Below are 26,604 nucleotides of genomic sequence, written 5' to 3' on the forward strand. Positions count from 1 at the left end.
GGATTTGTTTCTTACAAACACGCAGCTTTTCATGTCACTGATTAATTAGAATCATGTGGATTACTTTTGGATAATTGTGATGTTTTTATCAGCTGTTTGCACTCTCGTTCTGACGGCACCCATTCACTGCAGAGGATCCATTGGTGAGCAAATGATGTAATGCTAAATTTCTCCAAATCTGTTAACATAAAGAAACAAACTCATTTTTAGCAACTTTTCATTTTTGGATGAACTATTCCTTTAAAATATGTTAGTGATATCGGAATGTTTATTTTATTTAGTGTATCAGTATTGTGTGGTCAAAAACATTCCTGCATAGAGGTTTACAAACAGCAATCTCCATTGGGCAGAGGTTATTATTGTAAAAGGTAGCTGACTGGGTCTTGTGGTTAATTGCCACTGATTGGATGATGGAGAGAGGGAATAAGGAGGATTGGAGAGGAAAGGCAGCTTCAGAATCAACAAAGGTGTGTGGGGGTGAATGAGAAAACCTGATACCTACAAGCCCTCCCATAAATTCAATTGCAGGGCTATCTTTGTAACCTTTGACCTACCACTGCTACAGTTACAGCACTGTGGTAGCCATGGCAGCTACGATCAATGAAGCGATGGGGATGACATCATTGCACAGCGTACACTCACAACTGGTGAATTTAAGGAAAACCCTGCAGCTAAGATTCTAAAGGCCTTATTTGTTTGTACTCTGTAGATCGTTTTCTATATTTAGTATATTACAAAACCTATTTTGAACGGTCTAGTGGAATGAAGCTTATATTTTTTTTTACTCAAGCTGACAACTCACATATTTGCATTGTGTATATACTCTAAGTCCTATGTGTTTAAAATGCTTTGCAGATGGAAATGAGTTTAGGGTGGCTCTGACTTTTGTTGTAACAAGCTTCATTGTGTAAATGCTGAGTTATTCTCTTGCTAGCTGTTGTAGTCATCCCTCCTATGTTTTCTTTGGCATTACAGCGCATATACTGTTATTCCTTTCTAAGAAAAGCAAATCAGACATGGAAGCTTTGTTTACAGATGAAGCTATTTTCACCACACAGAACTCCGTTTAGAATACGCCACAGGAAAGGATGATGTCAGAGGACTATCGCTTACAATATCTCCAGATGGACGCGGCACCACAGCTCTCGTCTCATGAGAAATGACCTTACAATGTTGAACTGAAGGAACATCTGTGATATGGGAATAAAAATATCATTCCATCTTCAAAGTTGCATGATGTAATGCAGGAGTTATATTTGCTGAACATGCAAACAATAGCATCACCAACACCTGTCAAATGAACACAAACGAGTGTTAAAGGAGTAGTTCACCAATAAAAACACCAACTGTTTTGAGCTGTTTTCGCTTGTTTGATCTGTGGGACATATTCCAACTTTTTTTCTCAATCAGAGGAAGCAATATTATGAATATAGGACTTGTATTTTAGCCAGGTTAGAAGTTAAAAACATCTTGATGGATTTGTTTCTTAAAAACAAGCAACTTTTCTCTTCACAAGATGTTAATTGATGTCGTATGAATTAGTTGTGGATTATTGTGAAGTTTTTATCAGCTATTCGAACTCTCGTTCTGACGGCACCCGTTCACCGCAGAGCATCCATTGGTGAGCAAGTGATGTAAGGCTACATTAATCCAAATATATTTCCGTGAAGAAACAAACTCATCTTGGATGTCTTGAGGGTGAGTACATTTTCAGCAAATTTTCATTTTTGGGTGAACCATTCCTTTAGGTGTTGTAGCTTTTTTTTAATGTGTTTAGAGGTATTACTTGCGTGAGTTAATATTTTGCCTTTTTATTATTCTAAAATATTAAGACATTGCTCATGTGTAGAGTTATTTGTTCTGTCTGGGGTCTTGTGGTCCCAAGAAAAGTCGGTTAACTGTTTGAGAAATTAACGATCATTAAAAATCAGAATGAGGACTGTAAATGTCAACTGCTGAGTTAAGTTTGTGTGTGTGTGTGCGTGTGTGTGTGTGTGTCCGCGTCCGCGTGTGAGTTAAAGGAGACATTTGAATACTCACCAGAGCTACCAAAGAGAAAGTTATGCATGTAATTTTGCATGTTAATTAACTGATACAGATCTTCTTGAACTACTACATAAACAATATATGAACCATCATAGCAGACACCATATGTGTCTCAAGATGCCTTTAAATTACACTGTTTAAATTTGTTTTTTTTTTAAAGTAGCTGTGGTTACCATATAAAGTATTGACAAGTATTTTAGGATGGCAAATAGTTGTTTATTTTACAAGTTTATAATTGAAGTTATTTAATGTTAATATACAAATATTAAACTATAAATATCTGCTTTTTACTTTACAACCTCAAAAAAATAAATTTTAATGTCAAAAATACATTCCATTGTAATGTTGAAATGCATCAAAAGGCTTTGCCAGGTACAGGTTTTTTTTGTTTTTTTTAACATAATTGAGTATATTTTACCTTCTGGAAGCAAGACATCATTGATAATGATTGATATTTCCTTTGATAACTGGAATTGATGCATGTAATTGGCAAATGGTCATATAATGGTATGATTCCCCTCTGGGAATTATAAATTATTTGGTAATTCATAGTTTTTACTTGCCAAAACCCTAAATGTGATGGCATTTTAAGTAAAATTACATACAGTATAATGCAAATTTCAACCATTTAAAATGTTCACAGTTCACCAATTAACAGGTATTTACCAAAGCCTTTTTACTGTTTTTCTATTAAAAAAAAAAAAGCAAAATTTTTTTTTTTTTTTTTTTTTTTTAAACAGTGTAAGGCTAAAGTGTAATTGTTATATAATGCATTGTTAAATAAATTTGAATAGGAGTTCATCAATTTCCTTGGATTACAACTGAATATTTGAACAATATACCAACAATGTGTTCACACAACCAAACCCAGTGGGCTTTTTATCACAAATGACAAGGACGACCTTGGCAAATGCTTTTACACTAGCGTGGTCTTCAGTATGCAAGCCCTCCACCAAGTGACCATGGCAGCTGTTCCAGCCTCTTGAGCCTTATGCAAAGCCCCACAATTGTCCTCTTATTCCTCCCTCCACCCTGAGGTATGGCAGACCACCCTCCTAGCAACCATGGGGATTGCTGATGGTGGGGAGAGGGGTTAACTCTAGCCAGGCCAGGGTGGGGAGCTTCATTTTACATGCCGCCCATTTACAAATAACATATTGCCCATTTGAACAAATGCCAGTCACCAAAGTTGTTACCCTTTCACAGAAGAAAATAGGAGGCACTTCAGCTGTCAAGGCCACTGTGCTCCCTCTCATCTCTTAACCCACATACCTCCAGAACGTGTTTTATAGAAGTTTCTCTAGAAAAACAAAACCTCAGAGATAAGGTTTTTTTATGGTATATTTAAGGCATTCAAGGAAAAACAACCCTAAGAAATATTGTGGGTTCAATAGATGTTAAGCACAAAAATAAATTATGATTTGGCCTTACTTTTGTTAAATAAAAAAACAAAAGCAAAATCTGGGTTACAGTGTGGCGCTTAAAAATGTACTTAAGTAAATGGGGCCCATTAAACTGAAAATACTCATTGTTTCATCAGTATAACACAATTTTCATTTAAATTGATAAATTGTGGTAATTCTCTTATTATTATTTTTTTCTCATTAGTGTATGTCTACATAGTTTATATATATATTTTTTTTTTTTATTTCAGTTTTATTTTTTATTTTTTTGTACATCAAATTAAAATGAGATCTTGCCACCTGGCAAATAGTTGAAATAAAAGATTATTATTTTAATTATAAGAGAATTTTTTTTTTTTATTTAATTTAACTCGACTCGTTTTTTAACATTCACTTCTAAGAGTTTATTTTTTTTAAGTGTTTATTTTTGGCCCCATTCACTTGTGCTTTACACTAACCTTGATTTTTGCTTCTAAGTCAAATTTGAGTCTTTTTTTGTAATTAACATGCCACAAATACTGTCCATCGAGCACTGAACGCTGAATATTCCTTTAATACTGTTCCACATTTTTTCATACTGTACTTATGCAGGTGAACTTATAGTCCGTGATGGTTCGCAGGATAAATAAAAAGCCCTTGGAGACAGTATTTAAATATTACCACTCCAGACATTATTTCTAGAAGAGCAGAAGCATGGTGTCAATGGAGGCGCCTGTTTGAAATGTGAGCTGCCTGATTCTCTGCCATCATGCTTAGCATTACTGAAAACACCAGTGCTGTGCCAAAGACCGCTGATGGCACCAAAGCACAAATGAGTCGCATATGTAAACAAGCGCAAAGCTTGGCTCCCCAAAAAGAAATGAAAATACCACTGATTTGGAGTATTTCTTCATTTTGCGCAATACTGTAGTTTTTCAGCACTACCTCACATTCCCATGGCACAACCGTCCGGCTCCATTGTGATGAGGGTGAATGAAGGCTCAGTGACAGAGGTGAGAGGCCCTCCTCCGACCTCTTCTCCCTCTTCAGCAGTGGCTGATACTGTTAAGACAAAAGGACTCAAATTGAAAGTGCACCTGACAGCAGCCCAGTGGGAGACAAGATGAGCATTGTAGTTTGCTTGCTCATTAGGAGGCGACTTTATCTTTTTAAACCTAGCTGTATGTCAGTAAGCATAAACATTTTAGACATTCATCAGTGTTTGAAAATACATTAGTGACTGTCTAGTCCATTTCTATAAAATAATTGCATAAATACACAACGGAAAGCTTTATTTAGGAATGTTATTTTGAGTTAGCCTTAGTACATCCAAACTACCTATTTACATAGAAGACAAATTTGGTGATATGAAAATGAATCAAATGCAGTTACCGTAAAAAAAGTGAAAATAAGTAAGCTGCAGCTTATTAGTATGACCGTTGCAAGGTACAAATAATAATAATAATAAAAAAACAGGCTATAATAATGATGATGATCAATTACAATATTTAAAAACAAACAAACAAAACGGAAATATATTGTTAATACACGATGCATTTCTGACATATTAGACGTGTTTTATAATTCTGCACACTTCTTGAAGCGCACTCTCAGCTCGCAGTGTTTTCCCAGATTTCACATTCACGTGCAGCTTACTCGCGCCTCACTCAGACATTCTGTCGCCAACCGCGTGACGTAATCTGCGCGAGCAGCACTGCTACTCTCGAAGGTCTCCCTCCGCCAGCGCCGCCACAGGATAATATAGTTCCGCGAGAAACATAATAAACTGGGATATTAATGAAGAATAAATTGTTTTACATTAATAGATGCACACTTGAGATGATTCTTGACATTAGCAACCTAACACTGAAGGGTATCATGAAGATTGTCATTGATCATAGCTATGCATTTCGTTTGTAGAAAATATAAATATTGATTATCTGTGATGTGGATTGTAATTTTTCTCGTTTTGTTTTTCTTCACTTTGTTACAGACAACTTGCAAAAAGATCTTATGTTGACATTTTCTGCACTTTTTTTTTTTTTTTTTTTTTTTTTGCGAGATTAGAAAAAAATTGTGGATTAACACTTTAGTAGCCTAACTGAAGATTTCATTCATGTTGCTTCGTAGCATTTTAGGAAACCTATTTATTTATAACTATTTATATCTATATTTCTTTCTTCCTTAACTTTTCTTTATAAAGTAGGCTAAATGCAATTTAAAAAATAAAATCAATTAAATGCTCGTTTCATAGTTTTAAAATATAATCTAAATCCCTTTCAAGAAAAATATTTGTACATGTATTTTATTTTACATTAGCAATTAAGGCACTTGTGGCGTGTCAATCAATCAATCAATCAACATGATACCTTAAAATACTGGGTGGATATTTTTCTGATAATTTGTCATAAACTTTGTTTTTAAAACGTGCAAATCCAAATGACATCAATGATGATTTTTAGTAATGGAGGTTTCTTTACCACTTGTCACTCACTACCTGTAATGTACTGTACAGTGATAAATCGCATGCGAAGTTGTTGTATGTTGAGCTGAATTAACACAGCATCGTTTGATACGCTCATTGCACCACATGTTTCCCCCACGGTCCTGCCCAGGACAGTGCCATGATGGGCCACAGCCTGCCTGGCCTCCTCGGGCCCTAGAAAGAGTAGGCTACATTGTTACAATGTTACATAATTCATTCCACAGTACTTTGAAAACGTCGAATGTGTAAAAAAGTAGGACTTGTTAGGACTTGCGCACCGCCCCTCACTATATCCCGCGGCGTGATACGGGTTCAGTGCGGAGGGTGCGGCGGTCCGCGACACACTGACGCCAGGCGAGAGAGCAGCAAGTCTGGCTGTGTTATGAGTGCTGTGAAGGATCGCGTCGAGGTGGCGCACAAGGTACAGTAAACTTTAGTTTTCTTTTAAACGCGTCAACAAACTGTGAAATTACAAACAGCACTTTTGTATATGGTTTTTAGAGGAACGTGTAATTTAAAACTTCTTGGGGAGTGTTTATCGCGCATTGAGAGCAGGAATGAAGCATCCAACTTCATAACAACTCGGAGCAAATCACTCCGTATTTGCTAAGGGTTCGCGCGTGCGTGCGTGCGTGTGTGTGTGTGTGCACATCAGCTTGTTGTTCTCATGAAGTCATGCTGTTTGTAGTGCATAAAGTACAGTTTTGTTTGACTGTCACATGATGTTTGTGCTGTTGATTTTTGCAGTCAGTTGCAATAATATAATCAAAATATTTCATTTTTGTGTTGTATTTGTTTATATGCTTATATGCAACTGTTGACCTTGATTATTATTAAATCCACACAAATTTGTTAAAATCTGTTTAGTCATTCCTTTATTCATTCCATTTTATTTAATTTCGTGTTTTAGCACCCACTTCGGTTTATTGTGCAGTTGTAGGGTATTTGTTTTTTGTTTTTTTTGGTTGTTCAAAAATGGCAATAAATCATACAGGTCACTTACAGTGAATATTTGCCCCCGTACATGATGCATGCAGAGCCTGTGAGACCTGAGCCAGATTTCCTGACATCATTGAAGATGACATATCAGATTACTCAAAGGACAAGAATTTGTCCTTGTCCATGATTTGCTTGGATTGTTTTATTCTCACACATTGTGTGTGTGTGTTTTGGGACAGATAGAGAAAAGGAGTGTGTGTGTGTGTGATTGTCTTATATCAGCATTTAACTTACTGTACCTTGATGGACTGAGATGAGCAGTGAGTGACTTTCTCGTACATTGTATAAAACTGAGTTTTGCATTTTAAGGCTGGCCTGTAACTACATGTGTACAGTACATTAGAAAGCCATTGAAATAATCATTATTGAATGTATAGAGACATTATACTAATACATTTACAGTACATTAGTACATGTACAATAAAACATGTGGCTAAACTTTAGTGTTTTGACGTTAGCTTTCATTGAATATTGTGATTCTGATAAATGCATGTTTAAATATTTGTTACAAAACTTTGGGATCAAACAGTAATGGGCAGACCCCCTGTGGTACCCAATTTTGAAAATCAGAGCTTACAAGACTGAGGTTTGAACAGTGACCTAAAAAAATGTCTAAATAAAATGCATACAATTTTATGTATTTACTGTACGTTTCCAGATAGATTTTGTGTGTGCATGGGGTCACAGTTAATCGTTTGCTTAATTAAATTTTTGGAAACATTTTAACTTTATTATTAATATAATAGATATTTATGATTTATGTTCATTCATTGTTTTAATAAATAAAAAGTGAAAAATTTATAAAATTTTGCTTATACATATTTTAAATGCTGTTCATTATTATTTTAATTGCTATTATTGTTGTTAAATAATACTATTAATAATAATAATCATCATCCTTCTGTCCAGTATAGTTAAAAATGATCACAACTGTATATCATAAGATATCTGGCATATTGTTCACAGACCTAAAAAGTTGTTTTCATCATTTGTTATTGTTGGTGGTGTTAATATTGTGAGAAAGAGACAGATATCTAATAAATAAATAAATAAATAAATGCGTAAACAAACTAAAAATAACGAACCATCATAATAGCTACAAGACGTCTGACCGGTATTTTATTCACAGACCAACATAGTGTTCCTGCTTTCTGATTGCTAATGTGAAGTGAATGCGTCCATGGCATGCTCAGGTCTGTGTGTGGACTCAAAAATATGAAATGCCTTTCCAATGATTAGTTTTCAAGAAGTGTAACAGATCAACCTTCTTTTGTAATCCTAGTGGTTTGTTGGCTTATAGTATCAGCGAAGCTCCACAGTGACTCACAACATGCTGAGAACAAACAATTAGCCATCAGTTTACAGAGCATTAGCTGTTGTGCATGAACCTTTGGCCAGTTTGATTTAAAAGTAGCATCACAGGGAGTTCGAAGCACACTTGCTCTTGTTCTTAGTGTCTGTCTGTCTCTCTCTCTCACTCTCACTTTCATTTTATCCCTCCTTCTCCATTTATCCAACCCCCCAACCCTTGTTGTTTTTTATTTTTTATTAGAGAACATCGCAGTAGAACTGGCGCTTAATGGAGGGCCCCAGATCCAGCCCTTGATAAATAATGTAAGTTCTTTATAATGCAGAGTCCCCTGGGAAGGCCGAGAGAGCATCATTACTGCCTCCTAAATTGATTAACGGCACTGAACCAGCGCAAAATGATACATGGAGATGATGCGGGGGGTCAAGGCTGTCAAAGTTGTGTGATGGGAGCCACATTAGCTCTGCCCGCTGCACCAACCCTCAAGCTAATGCTAATATTTACATGCACTCAGTGCTGGAGAGCACTAGCTGAACGCGCAATGATTGCATTTTAATGGCTGCCCTGCATTGCAAATGTGGAACCGAAACTGCCGTTTTTTTTCCATTTGCGCAATTTTTTTCAAGCAGCGAGTGCTCACAGTTCACTGACAAGACCCCTTCACGCTCATCTTACGCTCATTTCGTCTCCACCCAATTTTTGCATCCCTTGTCTGTGCACTAGGCAGTTGGCCCAAACAGTGAACTTGACCAAGTATTGGTTGTTTTGACTGGGCTCCAGACAGCCCAAACTTACATTGTCTGAGTCAATACAATGGTATATTGACCTTTTATGTAAGTGTGTGGTCAAACCAGTGGTCAGATTTTATGAATCCTCTATGTATCAATTCCCATCACTCCGACAGCCTTTGTATGCCTTTGCGTAGATGTTTGGACTGTGGAGTTCCTCTCTAAATGACGTGGAATTGAATTAAACAAGGCAGCTGGACAGCAACTCTGAGACCTGTCGGTGGTCATCAAAGCTTAGTTCTAACCAGACAGACCAAAAGATCTTACCAAACCCAAGGGCCTGGTGTGAGAACAGCATCTACGGATGTTCAAACAGCACCTGCTGTGGGAATACCAGATCCATGTGGTGTTTGGGTTCAGGAAGGGCGCTTTCAACATGTATGACAGCTTCCCTAAGGGAACAGCTGCATGTGTATTTGAGTTTGAAGTGGCCCTACAGCCTTTTCACAATGAGAAGCCCCTGGCTGCCTGTGATACGTAAAGATAAAGAGGCTCTTGATGTGTCAGGGAGATACTTGTAACAGTCACACAAAGGTGTTGAAGAGTTACTATACTCCTTAGTCTTAGTTATTAGAGAGAGTTTAGTGTGTCATATGTTCCTTGTAGTATTATGTCGTCACTTTGGTATTAGTGACTAAATTTAACTTAATTTTCATTCAAGGTTTGTCATTTTTCTTTCACAATGTTAATGTTATTACTGGTTTTAAACTGAATGATTTTGTAATATTTTTCAGAATTTAAGAGTGGTATTACCATGTTATTACTACACTTACCTTTTTTTTATGATAAAATTGAGATTATTTGGAATTTCACATTTTAGATGAACTACAGAAAAGCAAAATGAAAGGGAAAAAAAAAAAAAATATATATATATATATATATATATATATATATATTATTTTTTTTAATTGTCAGTATATGACGTTTATGAGAATTATTAGCATCAGTTCAAACAGTCCATATTCAAATTCTAACAAGACAACATCAAAATAACAAAATATTACTCTGCAGTATTTTCAAACAAAATGTTTATTTTCCTTGCACAAACCTGCATGCTGCAATGGTTCAATAGGCATGTAGCCTATATTCTTAATTCAGTCTCAAAGTGTGTTTTTACAAAAGTGTCTGAGAGAGAACTTTATTTTAAGGTGTCCTTGTTACACGTTACATGTACTTACTATTATAATAACATTAAATTATGCATAATTGCATGCAAGTAACCCTAATCTCAACCCTAACCATATAGTAAGTACATGAAGTTAATAAATATTACTCGGTACCTAAATGTATAACTACACTGTAACAAAGACACCTTAAAATAAAGTGTAACTTTTATTTTTTATTCATTCATCCATTCTCTTCCAGGTCAAAATAGAGCAGAATGCATTATGAAGGATTAGTATTATTAATGAATTATTTTGTATATAAACATTACGCCTAAACTGAAAATTTGATGAGATGAGCTGAAAGATCTGTATTACTGTATCACTGTTAATCTGAAGAAGCATTAAGCAATAGAAGAATCCATGCACATTGATTCACTCACTGACAGATCTTCCATGGCATGAGGCCTTTGCAAGCTCAGCTGGTCCTTATTCGGCAAGAACCGATGGAAAATTCCCCACATATTTATGTTTAACCCATCTGTTATCTTTAGCTTTTCTTAAGAAGAAAGAACTTGTCATGAATTCCTGCTTCCTGTTCTATGAAAGAGTACAAAAATTAGATCCCTTGTGTTAATCAAAGGGAACCCAAAGACCAACCAAAAAATATATATATATTTTCCATCTTGCAGGTTATTGGTGATGCCCTTCCTGCTCATCTCCTCCCTGACAACAGCATAAGGTCCCAGGCTTTTAAATTAGTATTTGGCTGCGAGATGATGCTAAATATAGCAGCAACTTTTTAGCCTCCCTTTTGCTGTGGTCCACGATAACAGCTACTACTCTCTCTGTAGTTAATAAATAGCAACTATTTTCATTGAATGACTCCAACTGTGATGTGCAGAATCCGTGCTAGTTTATAAGCCAATGACATTTTGTGATTTTGGTTAGATTTTTGCAGTAAGTTTGTAAAAAATGTGTTGAATTAAAATGTTGTCAAATTTAAACTATTGAAGCATTTGTGTTGTGATACTTTGCCCTGATTGTATTTGTAACCTACATCAGACAAGCTTTCTAAAGTGAAACAGTAGCTGAGGGCAGTCACACTCACCGAGGACAACATTATTCTTAGCGCTCAGCATAGTTCAAATAGCTGCTATCTGATGTCACCTTACTTATCTAGTGTTGATAGGCCAGAACAGAATCGGTAGAAAAAAAACTTTCTTGCCTCTCAGACTCTGTTAGACTGGAAAGTCCTTGGCAACCCAAAATAACCTTAGACTTTTCATATGTGTGGAAAGAGGAGGAAAAAAGAGCAAGAATAATGTTTTACAGCTTAGAAGTGGTACAGTTATCATACTCGATGTGAAAGCGTCCCACCCCGAGAAATGTATTTCAGGCTTCTCGCTTTATTCCAATGAGGATGCTATGCAGAACCATCTGGTAACTTCAAAAGAAGTGTGAACTCTTGCATTGTGCGCTCTTATTTCCCTTCCCTGAATGCTGGTTGGTGTATGGCTGCTTTGGGATCTCTCTGAATGGACACTTTTATCTTTATCCCAAATGCGTTTCCGCTCTATTCTCAGGATTTGGAAAGGCTCCCATTTTACACTTTTGACCGAGTGATTGGTTAACTAGAACCCATAATATGTTTCAAAGCCTACAGCGGTCTCCTGAATGGCATCCTGTTATAAGCTGCAGCATCTTCACGAATGAGGAAACTGATATGAGTCAGGACATTTGTTCAGTGCTATACAGCATCACTCAGTAGTGTGTCACACCAGTATCATTTAGCGTGCCGTATGAACACATCCCACTTCCCATATCCTGAAAGCCATTTTGAGAACTTACCGTAGAGCAGATGTAATTGGAATCTTTGCGCTGTGACTCTGAAGGCAGCCATTCGGAGAAGCCGTAACGATGCCGTCATCACAGTGATCTCAGGGTAGAAGACCGTCATTTGCTCTGGATTGGCGGCATTAAAGCCTTTGTGCACAGGGATACCTCACTAAACTGATTTTAGAAAGGCTTCTAATGCAGTGTAACGGTAAAATCATCTACAGCCAGGGTTGCCAGGTTTTCACAACAAAACCCGCCAAATTGCTACTCAGAACTAGCCCAAAACTAGCCCAATCGCATTTCAGGGGGGTCCCCCAGTAAAAATCGCATTCCGGGGGGTAAAATACATGGTTTTTTTTGGTGGGGTTCCCATAGTAAAATTCGCATTTTGGGGGCTAAATATCACGTTATTGGGGTCGCTTCAACCCTCGGACATGAAAAACAACCCGCAGAAACAGTGATAAGGTAGCCCAATTCCGCGGGAAAACCACAGACTTGGCAACACTGTCTACAGCAAAGTATAAAGAACTTAAGTGATAACTGAGCCAATATTTAATATAGAATATAAAATATTTATTTTATATACTAAAATACAAATTTATTGCTAGAAATGAAATCAAAAGTTTAAAAGTTATTTAAAAACATTTACCAACAAAATCACTACCATCTGCAATTTTCTGATTTCCTTCTAAATTGACTGGATGAAGGTATCTCACTAGATGGGATATGACGCAATCATAGGGTTTGGATGTGCTTTGTTGCCTTCCTACCTCTGCTGTGAAGGCAGAATTTTTCAGCTTTCGGTCACAGCCGTAGTCTGATGTACTGTTGTCAAAAGTATTGGTACCAAGTCAATACTTAAATTTTAAAATCTCAACGATACCAGCCATTCTGCAGTACTGCTAGTACCAAGTACCGGGTTGATGCAGTACTGTTTTCAGACGGCTGCTTTCAAATGCTCTCGTGTTTGTTGGAGCACTCTGAGCGTCTAGGGTTTCTATTTACATTGTGTTTTTGCAGCACTAAGTATTATAGCCAATCACAGACAAGTTTGTTGAGCGCATGAATGCATTGGCCAATCAGAAGCTTCTTAGTCAGTGTCTGTTCGATACATCACAGTTTGTTCAGTGCGAGTGCTGCGCACTTGTAAATCGTTTTGCTATAAGCATGTATATACACAATGTAAATAAGAGATTTATTGTGCAGTATAGATAGGCCTGTGCGATAAAACTGTAATGGTATTAATTGACTGACAGTAAATCTTCATCTCGTAATGATAGAACAAATGTTTGGTGTAGCGTAAGCTATAGGGGCGTGCTATGAATGACAAGCAGACAGCCAATAAGTTGTGACATCAGGGACGCAGTGGAATGGAATTAAAACCCTCACAAATTCCTGAAACAAAAGTTGAATCTCTTAACTTTACATGGCTTTGCATAGCATTAATAGTTAACAAATTTTATTTAATCTCTTTATTTTCAAATAGTTAAGTCTCCACCATTATTGTGGTTTCAAAGAACAAGAGATATCTGGAATGTATACTGTAGGGATGGTCATTTAATGAAACTCAAATGTAAATATTCTAATATTTTGAGATGCTGGATTTTTTACTTTCATGATCTGTAAGCTCTAATCATCAAAATTAAAACAAAACAAAAAAAAACTTTTGAAATGTTTTACTTAACATGTAATGAATCTAGAATATGAAAGTTTCACTTTTGAAATGTTACAAAAATTACTTTTTCATGATATTAATTTTTTATGTGTGTGTGTGTATATATATATATATATATATATATATATACACACACACACACACACACACACACACACACACACACACACACACACACACACACACACACACACACACACACACACACACACACATATATACATATATATATATATATATATATATATATATATATATATATACACACATATATATACACACACACATACATATATGCATGCATGCATACATACACTAAAATAAAATAGTTACAAAAGTTTTTGCTATGGTACCCTAATTTGTACAGAGAACAGTGGAATTTTACTGGTACCGACTACTGAAAATTTGGTATCGAGACAGTACTAGTCTGAAGACACAAAAAAAACAGTCTGTGCCCGTTATATGATTTCCAGTCTATATCTGACTTTCAATGACCACCAGTGACTTGTGCAGACTCCAAATCAGGCCAAAAATCTAGGCAAAAGTCATGAAGTGTATTCCAGCCTTTAGTGGCAGTGCTGGAATCTCAAACGGATCCCAAAGTATAAATGTCTGACTGAGTTGTCTGTCTCTTTACAGGTGCACTTGACAGTCTGACCTAGCTCTGGAACAGCGCAGCTTTCAGTAATTACCCCTGTCCGTGTGTCGCCGTGGTTGAGTATTTTGATTCTCTTGGAGGAGGCAGAGCAGAAGTTCTTTGTTCCTGTGTGGCTGAATCCTACAGAGTAACTGTGACAGCTTTGGCTGGGGCGCACGTGGCGCCACTATGAACGTCACCTCGCTCTTCTCCTTCACCAGCCCGGCGGTCAAGCGACTGCTGGGCTGGAAGCAAGGCGACGAAGAAGAGAAGTGGGCAGAGAAGGCGGTGGATGCTCTGGTCAAGAAGCTGAAGAAGAAGAAGGGTGCTATGGAGGAGCTGGAGAGGGCACTCAGCTGCCCCGGTCAGCCAAGCAACTGTGTCACTATCCCCCGCTCGCTGGACGGAAGGCTCCAGGTGTCACACCGGAAAGGGTTGCCTCACGTCATCTACTGCCGCGTATGGCGTTGGCCCGACCTGCAGTCACACCATGAGCTGAAGGCCCTGGAGTGCTGCGAGTTCCCTTTTGGATCTAAGCAAAAAGATGTGTGCATCAATCCCTACCACTACAAGAGGGTGGACAGTCCAGGTCAGTGACTAAATATATTTGAGCCGGTTGTTCATGAGCACTTCATTATAGAAGCAGATTGATTCATTGTACTAGTGGTTGGGATTCATTGATTAATCCCAGTGATGTGAATCTTTTGAATCTGTTCATTTGGATTCATTCAGTGACCCTTTCTTTAGGCTACATCATTATGACAATAGATGGATGATTTAGTCACTGAATCATTCCCATTATTAATATTTTAAAGACCGTCTACTGACACAAGCCTTAAGGCCCATTCACACCAAAGATAACTATATTACCTATAAAGTTTAATAATCATTCAAATTCTATGAGAATAGGGAAGTCCACACCAGAACTATAACTTTAACAACACATAGCAACAGTGCCTTTGGAATAATTTTCAGAGCTTTTTTTACCGAGCTGATGAACGACAAATACATTTACAGCCTATCAGCATCCACTGGACTTGGCGTTCTCATAATAAAGGGAGTATTATCGTCTGTTAGTGTGGGTAGTATATTTATAGTTATTGTTCTTGGTGTGAACTTCGTTATTTTTATTACCATTTGTATTTCCACAAAATCTGCTTTGAGACTCTAGAAAGAGTGTTTAAGCATCATAAGCCGTTTTCCCACATGACAAAAGCAGATCTATAATTTCTATTAATCTCTTCCATTTTGTGAAAATGCAGACTGGTTCTAAGAAGGACTGTATTGGTTCAGTAGGTCAAACTGATTAATTGCTGCTTCACAATCATCACTCAAATGATGTTGGCTTGTGCTCATAAGCAGTCATGGGCTTTAATGGATCGTTTCCACTGAGTGGTTCAGTACAGTTCAGTTCAGTACGGGTAACCCTGATCACGCTTGCGTTTCCACTGCCAATAGTGCCCTTACTTGGTAGGCGTGGTGTATTCCAGAAAGTAGCGATCGACGATAAAGCGTGACAATAAGCACAACTCTGCCTCTTTGTTAAAAGTCAATTTTAATGAACAATAATAGCCATTATAAGTACAAAGCATAAGAAGCTTGTATAAAGACAAAAGCAAACAATTCAGTCAAACATATGCTACAAAGTCAGCGCTGTACTACGGTAAAGTTCAAATTAAATATATAAAGTTAAACATAACTTTGTGCTCAGCCAAAGCCTTATGACCAGGAACAAATCATAGATTCGTGAGACCACGAATGCCTGTTAAAAATAGCCTACCCAAAACAAATTGTATCTCGTGTTTAATCACTACAGAGACATCAGTAGGGTGGCCGAGAGAGCTCAACGCGCTGCAAATAGAAAAAACACCTGCAAATTAAGAAAACAACTTCATCAATTTGACAATATGCGCGCTGCAAATGCTCACAACACAAACAAATAAAGAAACGCACCGCAAATAGAAAAAAACGCCTGCAAATTAAGAAAACAACTTCATCAATTTGACAACACGCGCGCTGCAAATTCTCACAACACAACCAAACAAAGAAACGCGCTGCAAATAAAATTCTTTATTTGGTTGTGTTGTGAGCATTTGCACCACCTGCTGTCAAACTGAAGAAGATGTTTTCTTGATTTGCTGGTGCTTTTTCTATTTGCATGTGTTTTCTGAAGTTGCAGCGCGTTGAGCTCTCTCGGCCACCGTACATCAGAGCCAGCGGCAAATGTCGGAAGGACTAGCCGAGCTAAGGCTGCTCTGGGCGGATACATGAGCACTGAGCGCCCGCTGATCGCCTGGAGCTCCGAAATCGTCATGGTAAATTTTCAAAAAGGCTCTATCTTTATAAATAAACCGCAGATTTGAGTTTTAAACAATTACATACTCGCCTGAAAAACTTAACTACATTTCATGACACATAACGGTAATATTTCGAAAATTACGCGGGTTTTTTGGTAATGACACTTCACAAGTCCACAAGGACAGGCAAGAACGCATATTGAGAAACGGCTATTGTCTGTGTGAAAATATGAAATTAGAAAATACACTTATATATTGTTGCTGTCTATGAGTGTTGGGCTTATTTACATCAGAGCGGAACGAGTGGAGAAGCTTTATCCCTTTGTGTCACGCAAAAGTGACTATTCTAGTCAACCAATCAGCGTTCTGCGGTGAGTTTAGCTCCACCCTTTTGGTACCCTTTGCTGTGCTAGGTACCCCAATGGAAGGGTACCAATAAAGTGGTACGGTTCGCTATTTTGGTACCATTCACAACTTCTGACAGTGGAAACGGAAATAATTGCGTACCGTACTGTACTGTACTGTACCCAACTGTACCGCTCAGTGGAAACGAGCCATAAAAGGGCAAGACTCCTGTGAACAGAAATTATGATGCATGGAAAGAAACAAGAATGATTTTTCCCTTTATAGATTTCTTCAAAAACACACATTCATTCACAATCTATACACAGGGTTCCCACTGTCATAGAAAACCTGGAAATATCAAAGATTTTTTAAATTTCATGGTCTGTAAATGTAATTGAAATTATTAAATGTTAAAGTCATATATTTCATCCACTATAATGTGCTCCTTGTGATTTTTAAATCTATGAAATGTTTGTAAAAATAATTTTCAGAAGTCATAGACAGCTGGAAAAGTCATGGATGTTCATTGGCTAAAAGATGTTAGCACTAAACTGGACGTTTTGTTTTTAAAGCAAGGAGGTTCTGTCCATTTTGAATGTTTTGTTTAAAAGAAGTAATATGATATCAGCTTGTATGAAAATGGTGTGCAGTTTTTATATATTAATTTCTCTTCCTCTGTCAGTGAATCCCATATGGATTATATGGCCCATATGTACCTTTTTTTTTTTTTTTTTCCCATGCATGTTCCTGAGTTTTCCCTTCCCATGGTTCCTGCAGATGGTCTCTTTCTTTTTCTGTTCTTCCCCTTCCATATCTCTCTCTTACCTCTGCCAGGTGCTTTTCTCGTTTGTTTGATCCTGATACCGCTTGAGAGAAAACTGTGGAGTCTAAAAACCTTCTCTGTGTTTGTGTGTGTCTTAATGGGAAACAAGAACATTTTCTTTACCTCTGCTTATGGTGAAAGAATGGACTTCAAACACACAGCCCCCTTTTTGTTGGCTAAGCAGAAGATGAGGGTCAGCTGACAACACAGAAACAGCTGTCCACAGTATGTGTGTGTGCACATTATGAGAGCAGGAGCAGGAAATTCCAGGCGGGGGCAGAATGAGGGCTTTGTTCAGGCCAGGGTCTGTGTACACTTGTGTGTGTGTGTGTGGAGGCTGAAACATGTGGCTGTATAGAGGAAGAGTTTTACAGGAACTCCTGTCACCCACACAGACAATAGCAGGAAAGACTGGTTGCCCGCCTTGCACACGCTTGTGTAGTGCAGGCCTGTGGATGTCTGGACACCTGTCACCCCCACCCCCCTCCAGAACGGTTGTACGCTCTCCACATCTATTGTTTAACAATACTCATTGCTATATGACTGAAACGCATTTTCTCAATCTCACTGCAAATGTCTTGACAGTCTAAAACGATTAACTTGTATAAATAAAAAGGTATGTGGGCAACACAGGCGGAGACACCAGTTACCACATTTTATTGCTCTACTATTCTTAGAGCGTACAGGCGTGTGTGACAACTGTGAACATGACTCTTGGATGAGATGGGGAATTTGTATATTTTACAAAAATACTGAAAATAGTGGACGACAAAACAATACTACAGATAATCATAAATTATTAAAGGGATGGTATACCCAAAACATGAATATTCTGTAATCATTTACTCACCCTCATGTTGTTCCAAATCTTTATGCATTTTCTTTTCTTCTGTGAATCATAGAAGAAATTTAGAAAAATGTAAGCGTTTTCTGACAATGCAATGATGGTTCTTTCATTGTATGGACACAAAGAGTTGAAATATTCTTCAAAATATCTTTTTTTTTTTAAAGTCATAGAGGTTTTTTAGAGGGTAAAATGTTATTTTGTTTCATTGATATATCTTTGGTTCTCAGGGTGCTATTTTATTTTTAATTTTTTTTATTTTGCCAGTATTCTCCAAATCACTATGGCGATTCTACAATAATGATTATTGTTAGGAGTTATCAGGTTTGTTTTGGCAAGAAATTTCAGGATTTCATTAGTAGTTGTGCATCTACATCAATTATATAGACGTTTTTCCTGAACGAGGAAGTCACGCCTGACTCTTAACTGGAAGGATGCTTTGCATTTCCGGTCTCCAGTGTTTCTAGTCAAATTATTTTATATTCCGAGCTGATAATCCAATGTTAAACTTATTAAAATATTTTAAAAATGCACATGGCTCTATAGCACCATCACTTTACAGTGTTGTAATGACCGTCATTTGTCAGTACCTCACTCAAAGTATAATGAGTGTGTAGATGACACGAAGCTGCTGACGTTAGCTACATTAAAAACAGATGGACACTATTTGAATGGGTTCCTATGGAGACCGGAATAGAAGAGCATTCAATTGGAAGTTAGAATTTGTAATAGCGGCGCTCATTGTTTACTCAGGAAAAAAGTGTATATAGAGATATATAGATAGATAGATAGATTGATAGATTATGTATTTTTTTGTTAGTATACGTCTTGTAGGATTTTCTTATTCTCAGTGATTATGGTGTACTGTAGCTTGTCAGATATGCTCCGATTTGGTGGTCACAGGGTGCATATGGCCAGACATGAATTCATATCTCATTCGTTTGTCAAAGTTTGATGGATTCTCCTGTCACCTACTTCATTCTGATTGCTTATGATTGGCATATTTCTCCTCTCTCTCTTCAGTACTGCCACCTGTGCTGGTGCCACGAAACAGCGAGTTCAATGCAAAACTCTCTATGCTGCCACGCTTCCGTAACCCACTCCACCAGACGGAACCTCCTATGCCTCAGAACGCCACCTTCCCCGACTCCTTTCAACAGCAGCCAGTGAACACCCTTCCCTTCACCCCGAACTCCCCGACCAACAGCTACCCCAGCTCGCCCAACAGCGGCACAGGCAGTACAGCCACCTTACCCCATTCTCCATCCAGCTCGGACCCAGGCAGCCCTTTTCAGATGCCAGGTGAACTGCGCTTATGCCATTCTTTTCAGTGTCTTTACATTAACAATTAGGGATGCACCGAATGTCCGACAACCAAAATTATTCGGTTGAAAAATAGCAAAAAAAAAAAGCAAATAAGCAAAAATACCAAATAAATTGTACTGAACAATGATGTGACGCGATCAAAAAGAGGTGGTGCAAAGCTGAACTATCAGCAGCCATTACTCCAGTCTTCAGTGTCACATGATCCTTCAGAAATCATTCTAATATGCTGATCTGCTGCTCAAGAAACATTTATTTTTATCAATATTGCAATATTATTTGTGGAAACAATGATGCATTTCTTTCAGGATTATTCAATAGAAAGTTCAAAAGACCAGCATTTATTTACGTTCATGTGTTTGATTCACAGGAAAGTACATTTCAATTACACTTTGTGTAAAGTATATGTAATAATTCTCTTGTACTTTGGAACAGTTGTACTTATGTGATTATATTCATGTATAACACGGTACTGAAATTATACTTTAGGGTACTGCAAATAATATCAGATGCCTGATTTATTTATTGAGCAGTCGCATTTTGTTTGGGTTACCTTGTAATTGCACCTTTTAAAATTCACTTTTATGGTAGAAGACTACATATGGTAGAAGGTACATATTATGGAACCTTTATACAGACTCTAGCATTGTAAATTGAGTACAACAGTAAAAGTATAACAAGTATGTATATATTTTTTTTTAAGTTCATGTGTATTTATACTACTATACTTTGTTATTGTTAAGATGGAATTTAAAAAGACAAAAGTAGTCAACAACACTGCTGCCATGGTGTTTCTACTGCTTCTAAGGGAGTGACTGCAGATCTTTCTCACTTCTGACTGCTAAAATCAATCTCTCCCTTTTTTCCTCTTTTGGGATACAATAGTGGGAACACAATATTGATTTTTCCCAACATGGATTTAAAAAATAAGACTTTCTGTGCTTCTGTAGAAATCTACACTGATATAGTTTACCACAGATTTTCAAACCTGGGAATATAAAAAAAACAATTTTAGGTATATTTATTTTTTTATTTATCAACATCTTTTGTCTGTTTTTTTTTTTTTTTGGTTGATGCTTCAAAAGAAACCCCCCCACCAGCTTATATACCCCCAGAGGAGCCAATGACACAGGACTGTCCCCAACCGATGGACACTAACCTGCTAGGCCAGAACCTGCCATTGGAGCTCAACAACCAACCAGGTACACTCCATTTAAATTATAAAAACCACACCAAAATGAGACTCCACACTAAGCTTCAGCCACTCCGGCAAAGATGTTGCCCGTGCCTTACAGCATGACATGGGCTGCTTATAGCTATCAGCAGCTGCCTGCCCACACTGCAGGTGCAGGAAGTCCAAACACAAACATACTCACACACACACATTTGCTGACCGTCTGACTTTTTGTTCTTTAAATTTGGTTAATCTTGCAGCAAAGTATAATAAAATCACATGCATTAAGTTACAGTTATACAATATCAGAAAATAATGTTGTTCAGATTGAAGGCTAAGAAAATAAATGAAGTGGACTTACATATGCAGGCTGTGCCATACATGTGCAAAAAATATTTCAAATGTAAATATAAAATTGTGCACAGTTTTGACATGTAAATGTAAGAGTTTTTACATTTGTATCCAACTAAATCCGTTATGATAACTTTACAGTTACTGCTTTTGTAGAAATACCATTAATTGACTAATTTGACCATCCAGCAACAATATTTAATCAGAATTATTGTGCTTCAGTTCTCTGTGTTCTGTCTGTTTGGAACCCGTGTGTGTGCTTCCACTCGGTGAAGTCTATAAAGTTCAACCGCGACTTGCTTGCTGTCAGGACAGTATAACCATAAAATGTAATGTGCTGTGTTGTATGTGCTGGGATGCCTGAAACGCATTAAACAGCAAAGACACCTGTCAGTTGAAGCCAGCAAACGATGCGAGTACATAAGTTTGCTTAAAGAATATATAATATAAAGCATTCTCGTGTTTCGGACAACTAGAGTCATGCACCCTCTGCTATTTTTTTTTTTTTTTTTTTTGTGTTTTGCCTATAGACTGCATTTTGTCCATGACTGATGGATGTTAAAGTGCACAGCGCAGAGACCAGACTAGATAATGAAATTTGTTGTTAATTATTTGTATTATCCGTTAGTTATTGCAGCACTGTTGGGATGTGACTTAGTATTGGTTATGGCTCATTATTTACAGTTAGTCAATGATAGCAAAAGCTTGAATGAACACTGCATACATTACTGCCCTGAATGCTGTAAACACCTTTAATAAGAGTTAATTACAGGTTTTACTTTCCCATTACTATTTCTTATGCATCCTGTGTTTGGAAAAAATTGTTTTAACTCAATGTTTAAAACAAACAAATTTGTGTTGATGCCATGAAAACAGCCCTGCACTTCAGAATCAATGATTCCGATCCATTTAATATAATTTGTATGTAGTGACGCACAGTAGGTGAGGGGGTGCGCAGAGAAAAGGCGAGCTGTTGAAATATTTGTGGAAATTTTGGTACCGTCAAAATTTTGGGATGCACACTCAAGCTGCATCCTGTGGAGCGCTCATTTCTATTGTGATGGACTAATGGGAAAAGAGTAGACACAACACACCTGTGGCCCAGTGTCACAGACCAGAGGAAGCTGGGTAGAAATATGCCATAGATAAACACATTGCCCTCTCTTTGGGATTTGCACAGTTGGCACAGATGAGCTGTGGGTGTCAGAAAGAGGACATATTAATGACTGGTGTTTTATGTAACCCACACGTTTGCTTGCACTGGGGTGTGATTTGATACGGACAGCTATCCCACTTGTATTATGCTGATTTGGTTGTATTTTGTCGGCCCTTGAATAGTGCAGGGTAATAACCAATCACTGCAGCCTGTTACTAAAGTGTTACCATTAATAGCCTAGCAACAGTGACCTCATATAAATACCCTAGTAAAATCGATATGCCCTCTGCTCTAAGAGATGAGATGCAAGTCTAAATCTGTTAATCATATTGCTTAATCACATTCAAAGACACAATCCAGCACTAAAGGTGCATTCATATATTCAAAAATAGCTAAATAAAATGTTTTGGGGGTTGTGTCAGTACAGTCAAAATCAAATAAAAATAATATGCTTTGTTAACCTGTGAAATTGCCAAATTGTTTTAAAAGGTCATAAAATATAAATATTAAAAATACACTGCTGTTAAACGGTTTGGGAACGTTTTTTTAATACTTTTATTCAGCAAAGATGCATTAAATTGTTTAAATGTGATGGCAAGGATTTAGAATGTTAAAGATACTTCTGTTTCAAATAAATGCTGTTCTTTTGAAAGGGGAAAAGCAGCACAACTGTTTTCAGTATTGATACTGATAAATGTTTCTTGAGCATCAAATCAGCAGATTAGAATAATTTCTGAAAGACCATGTGACACTGAAGACTGGAGTAATGGCTGATGAAAATTCAGCTTTGCATCACATGAATAAATTACATTTTAAAATATATTAAAATTGAAATAATGTAGTATTTTACAATATTACGGTGATCTTAAAGGGATAGTTCACACAAAAATGAAAATTCTGTCATTGATTACTCACCTTTGTTATTCTAAACCTGCCAGGCCTTCGTTTATCTTCGGAACACAAATTAAGATATTTTTGATAAAATCTGAGAGCTTTCTGACCCTGCATAGACAGCAACGCAACTAACACATTCAAGGCCCAGAAAGGTAGTAAAGACATCGTTAAAATAGTCCATGTGACATCAGTGGTTCAACCTTTATTTTATGAAGCTACGAGAATACTTGTGGTGCATAAAGATAACAAAAATAACAACTTTGTTCCACAATTCCTTCTCTTCCGTGTCAGTCTTCGATTGGCTTTCATGAAAGTACAAAGACATGTGTGTAGTGCTGCTAACGCAGGAGCCAGTGTTTTGTTAATGCACGTCAAAGACCAACACGGAAAAGTGAACTATCCCTTTAAGAGTATTTAAATTTTTACACCATTCTACTTTGCTTTAATACTATGTGTATGTGTGCTTGTGTTCAATGAGTTCATAACATCTGTGCAGATGTTCAGCCTGTGGCATATGCGGAACCCAAACACTGGTGCTCCATTGTGTACTATGAGCTGAATAATCGTGTGGGAGAGGCTTTCCAGGCCTCCTCAACCAGCGTACTGGTGGATGGCTTTACCGACCCCTCCAACAACCGGAACCGTTTCTGCCTTGGTCTGCTGTCGAATGTCAATCGCAACTCGACCATTGAGAACACTCGACGCCACATCGGAAAAGGTTTGACTGAAATGATCACTATATAAAACAACTATTCTACAGTATCTGCCTATTGTGTGTTGAATTGTACTATTATATAGCACCAAAATATGATATGATGGTAACATGATACTGAAATACTGTTAATAAGCTAAATATTTATAATGTAAATTCACAATCATCTATTCATATATTTTGCAGGAGTACATTTGTACTATGTGGGAGGAGAGGTATACGCTGAATGTTTGAGTGACAGCAGTATCTTCGTTCAAAGCCGCAACTGCAACTATCACCATGGTTTCCACCCCACCACCGTATGCAAGATTCCCAGTCGCTGCAGCCTAAAGATCTTCAACAACCAGGAGTTTGCCGAGCTCTTGGCACAGTCCGTCAATCACGGTTTTGAAGCCGTCTATGAACTCACCAAGATGTGCACCATCCGCATGAGTTTTGTCAAGGTAAGCTAGACTATATAAATGAATAATTCAAGTGATCACTCACCCAAAAATGTTTCCAAACCTGTATGCCTTTTCTTCTGTAAAACCCAAAAGATATATTGAAGAATGCTTCTATCAAACACCAAATAAAAGTTTTTATTTTTATGTTTTTGAAATAAGTCTCTTATGCTCACCAAGGCTGCATTTATTTGATCAAAATAAATATTATTAAAATTGCTGAATTTTTCTGACAATGTAGCAGACATTACTAAAGTTTTCAGTGTCACATTATCCTTCAGAAATATGCTTTGGACGGCACTTTTATTGTATGAAAAAACAAAAACAAATTTGACGCTGAAAGAAGTGCATACAGGTTTGGAACCCTATGTGGGTGAATTAATATCAGAATTCAATGAAAATTCCCATTTTTGAGTTAACCTTGTCTGTAGCACACAGTTTCAGGAGAAATACAGCTGATATCTTTGTGCTTGTGTTCCAGGGTTGGGGTGCAGAGTATCATCGACAGGATGTGACAAGCACCCCGTGCTGGATTGAGATTCATCTTCACGGGCCCCTGCAGTGGCTGGATAAAGTCCTCACCCAGATGGGCTCTCCTCACAACCCCATTTCCTCCGTGTCCTAGACAGAGCTGACCATAAGGCAACTGCAGATGTAACCTTGTCAGTCCGGGGTCCCATGCAAAAGCTGATTGGTTGAAGGGAGGGGTGGGGTTTGTATTCTACTTGAAGGCAGTTTGTTTGGGGGCATAATTTTGGCTGAAGAGTCCTCAGTTCTCAGCCCGTGAGAATCTGGAAGATACTTGACAACTTTGTGTGACCAAGCATGTTAAATGATGAGGCCATCATACTTGTGGCAAGTATCCTCCTTTGGTCTTGTTTGTGAGAGAAGTTGGGTTTTTAAGCCAATTTGTTTGTTTTTCTTTTGCATTTTTTTTCTCTTTTTTGCAGTTTACAAATCAGTATTCCATTGGCGAAAAAAGATCTGCATCATAGCTTAGAGACTAGTACAGTGTTGTACAGAGTAGTGTAGCGTGAACATGTCTGATAGACAAAAAAGTAAGAAAATGTAATGCTTTAAATGAACTGAATGGCATGAAGCTGTGAGAAGGATAACGAGGTTATTAATGCAAACATTTTCACAGCCGGTAAGAAGAAAAAATGTAGCAAAAATGGACAAAAATGTCTGTTGTAGAATGAAAAATACATATATTTGAACACAGAAAACTTTTGAATGGGATAAACGTATGGGGAGTTAGGGCATGTTAGTAGTGGGTAGGGATGCATGAGCAAACTCATGCGTATGTTGCGCTACTTTTATTGCAGTTGTGTTCGACTGATTTATAAAATGGGTGTGTAAATGTACTTATTAGTAGGGAAAGTGCTGTGCAGTCTGTTTTTTTGCAAGTGTGGTTTGATCCCCAGGATTGTAAGTCGATGAAAGCAGAGGCAGGCATTGTTTACTTTGTCCGTATATTGTGCACTGCACCACTGTGCTGCACGGAAGAACGTCCTCCTTTCTGTCTTTTTTTTTTTTTCTTCTTTTTTTTTTCCTGAAATGCCATGAATAGTCTGTTTTCATAAAACACCTTTTAATAAGCAAGAGAAAAAATGTACATGATGCTTATGCGTTTTCGGCATTTTTAGAGTAAAATAATTACCTTTTTTGTTGACTAAGTTCTAAATGGCACTAGTGATTGTTTTGTAAAAAGTAGTTCATTTTTGATTAACTTGCTTTCAGTTTTTTTTTTTTTTTTTTAATTCATAGTGAAATCCCATCCACTGTTAAAATGTAAACATTTTTGTATTTTTTTTTTTTTTTTTTTTGGAAGAAAATATATAATGTTATTCCTTCATATCTGCACTTTCATAAGCGGCTTCTTGTCTATGTCCCTTTTGTTTTTGTGCTGTTCTTGCTTACTTGTACTATCAGAAAGCAGTTTTATTCCATGAATATCAAGTCTCTACTGGAAGATTCAATAA

The 26,604-nt window shown here is 37.3% G+C and overlaps 1 protein-coding gene and 1 long non-coding RNA gene across 8 annotated transcripts; one reads left to right on the forward strand and one right to left on the reverse strand.

Moving 5' to 3' along the window:
- On the forward strand, positions 1-26,604 carry smad1 (SMAD family member 1). Of its 6 annotated transcripts, none has more exons than XM_058779515.1 (7): positions 1-143; positions 14,266-14,852; positions 19,596-19,874; positions 20,981-21,097; positions 23,967-24,188; positions 24,369-24,625; positions 25,104-26,604. In XM_058779515.1, the coding sequence occupies exons 2-7, from the start codon at positions 14,453-14,455 to the stop codon at positions 25,245-25,247; spliced, it is 1,419 nt and encodes a 472-aa protein (XP_058635498.1). In that variant the 5' UTR covers positions 1-143; positions 14,266-14,452; the 3' UTR covers positions 25,248-26,604. The 6 variants fall into 6 exon arrangements, with proteins under 6 accessions (XP_058635498.1, XP_058635513.1, XP_058635506.1 ...); XM_058779530.1 differs by having other exon boundaries at positions 138-156; XM_058779523.1 differs by lacking the exon at positions 1-143 and adding an exon at positions 242-467.
- Positions 1,162-6,136, reverse strand: LOC131542662 (uncharacterized). Of its 2 annotated transcripts, none has more exons than XR_009271760.1 (3): positions 5,926-6,136; positions 4,374-4,490; positions 1,162-1,290 (listed from the first exon to the last, which is right to left on the reverse strand). It is a non-coding gene; the product is annotated as an uncharacterized LOC131542662 (long non-coding RNA). The 2 variants fall into 2 exon arrangements; XR_009271759.1 differs by lacking the exon at positions 5,926-6,136 and adding an exon at positions 4,821-5,067.

The sequence above is a fragment of the Onychostoma macrolepis genome, chromosome 01 (genome assembly GCF_012432095.1).
Source record: "Onychostoma macrolepis isolate SWU-2019 chromosome 01, ASM1243209v1, whole genome shotgun sequence".
Classification (NCBI taxonomy): Eukaryota; Metazoa; Chordata; class Actinopteri; order Cypriniformes; family Cyprinidae; genus Onychostoma; species Onychostoma macrolepis.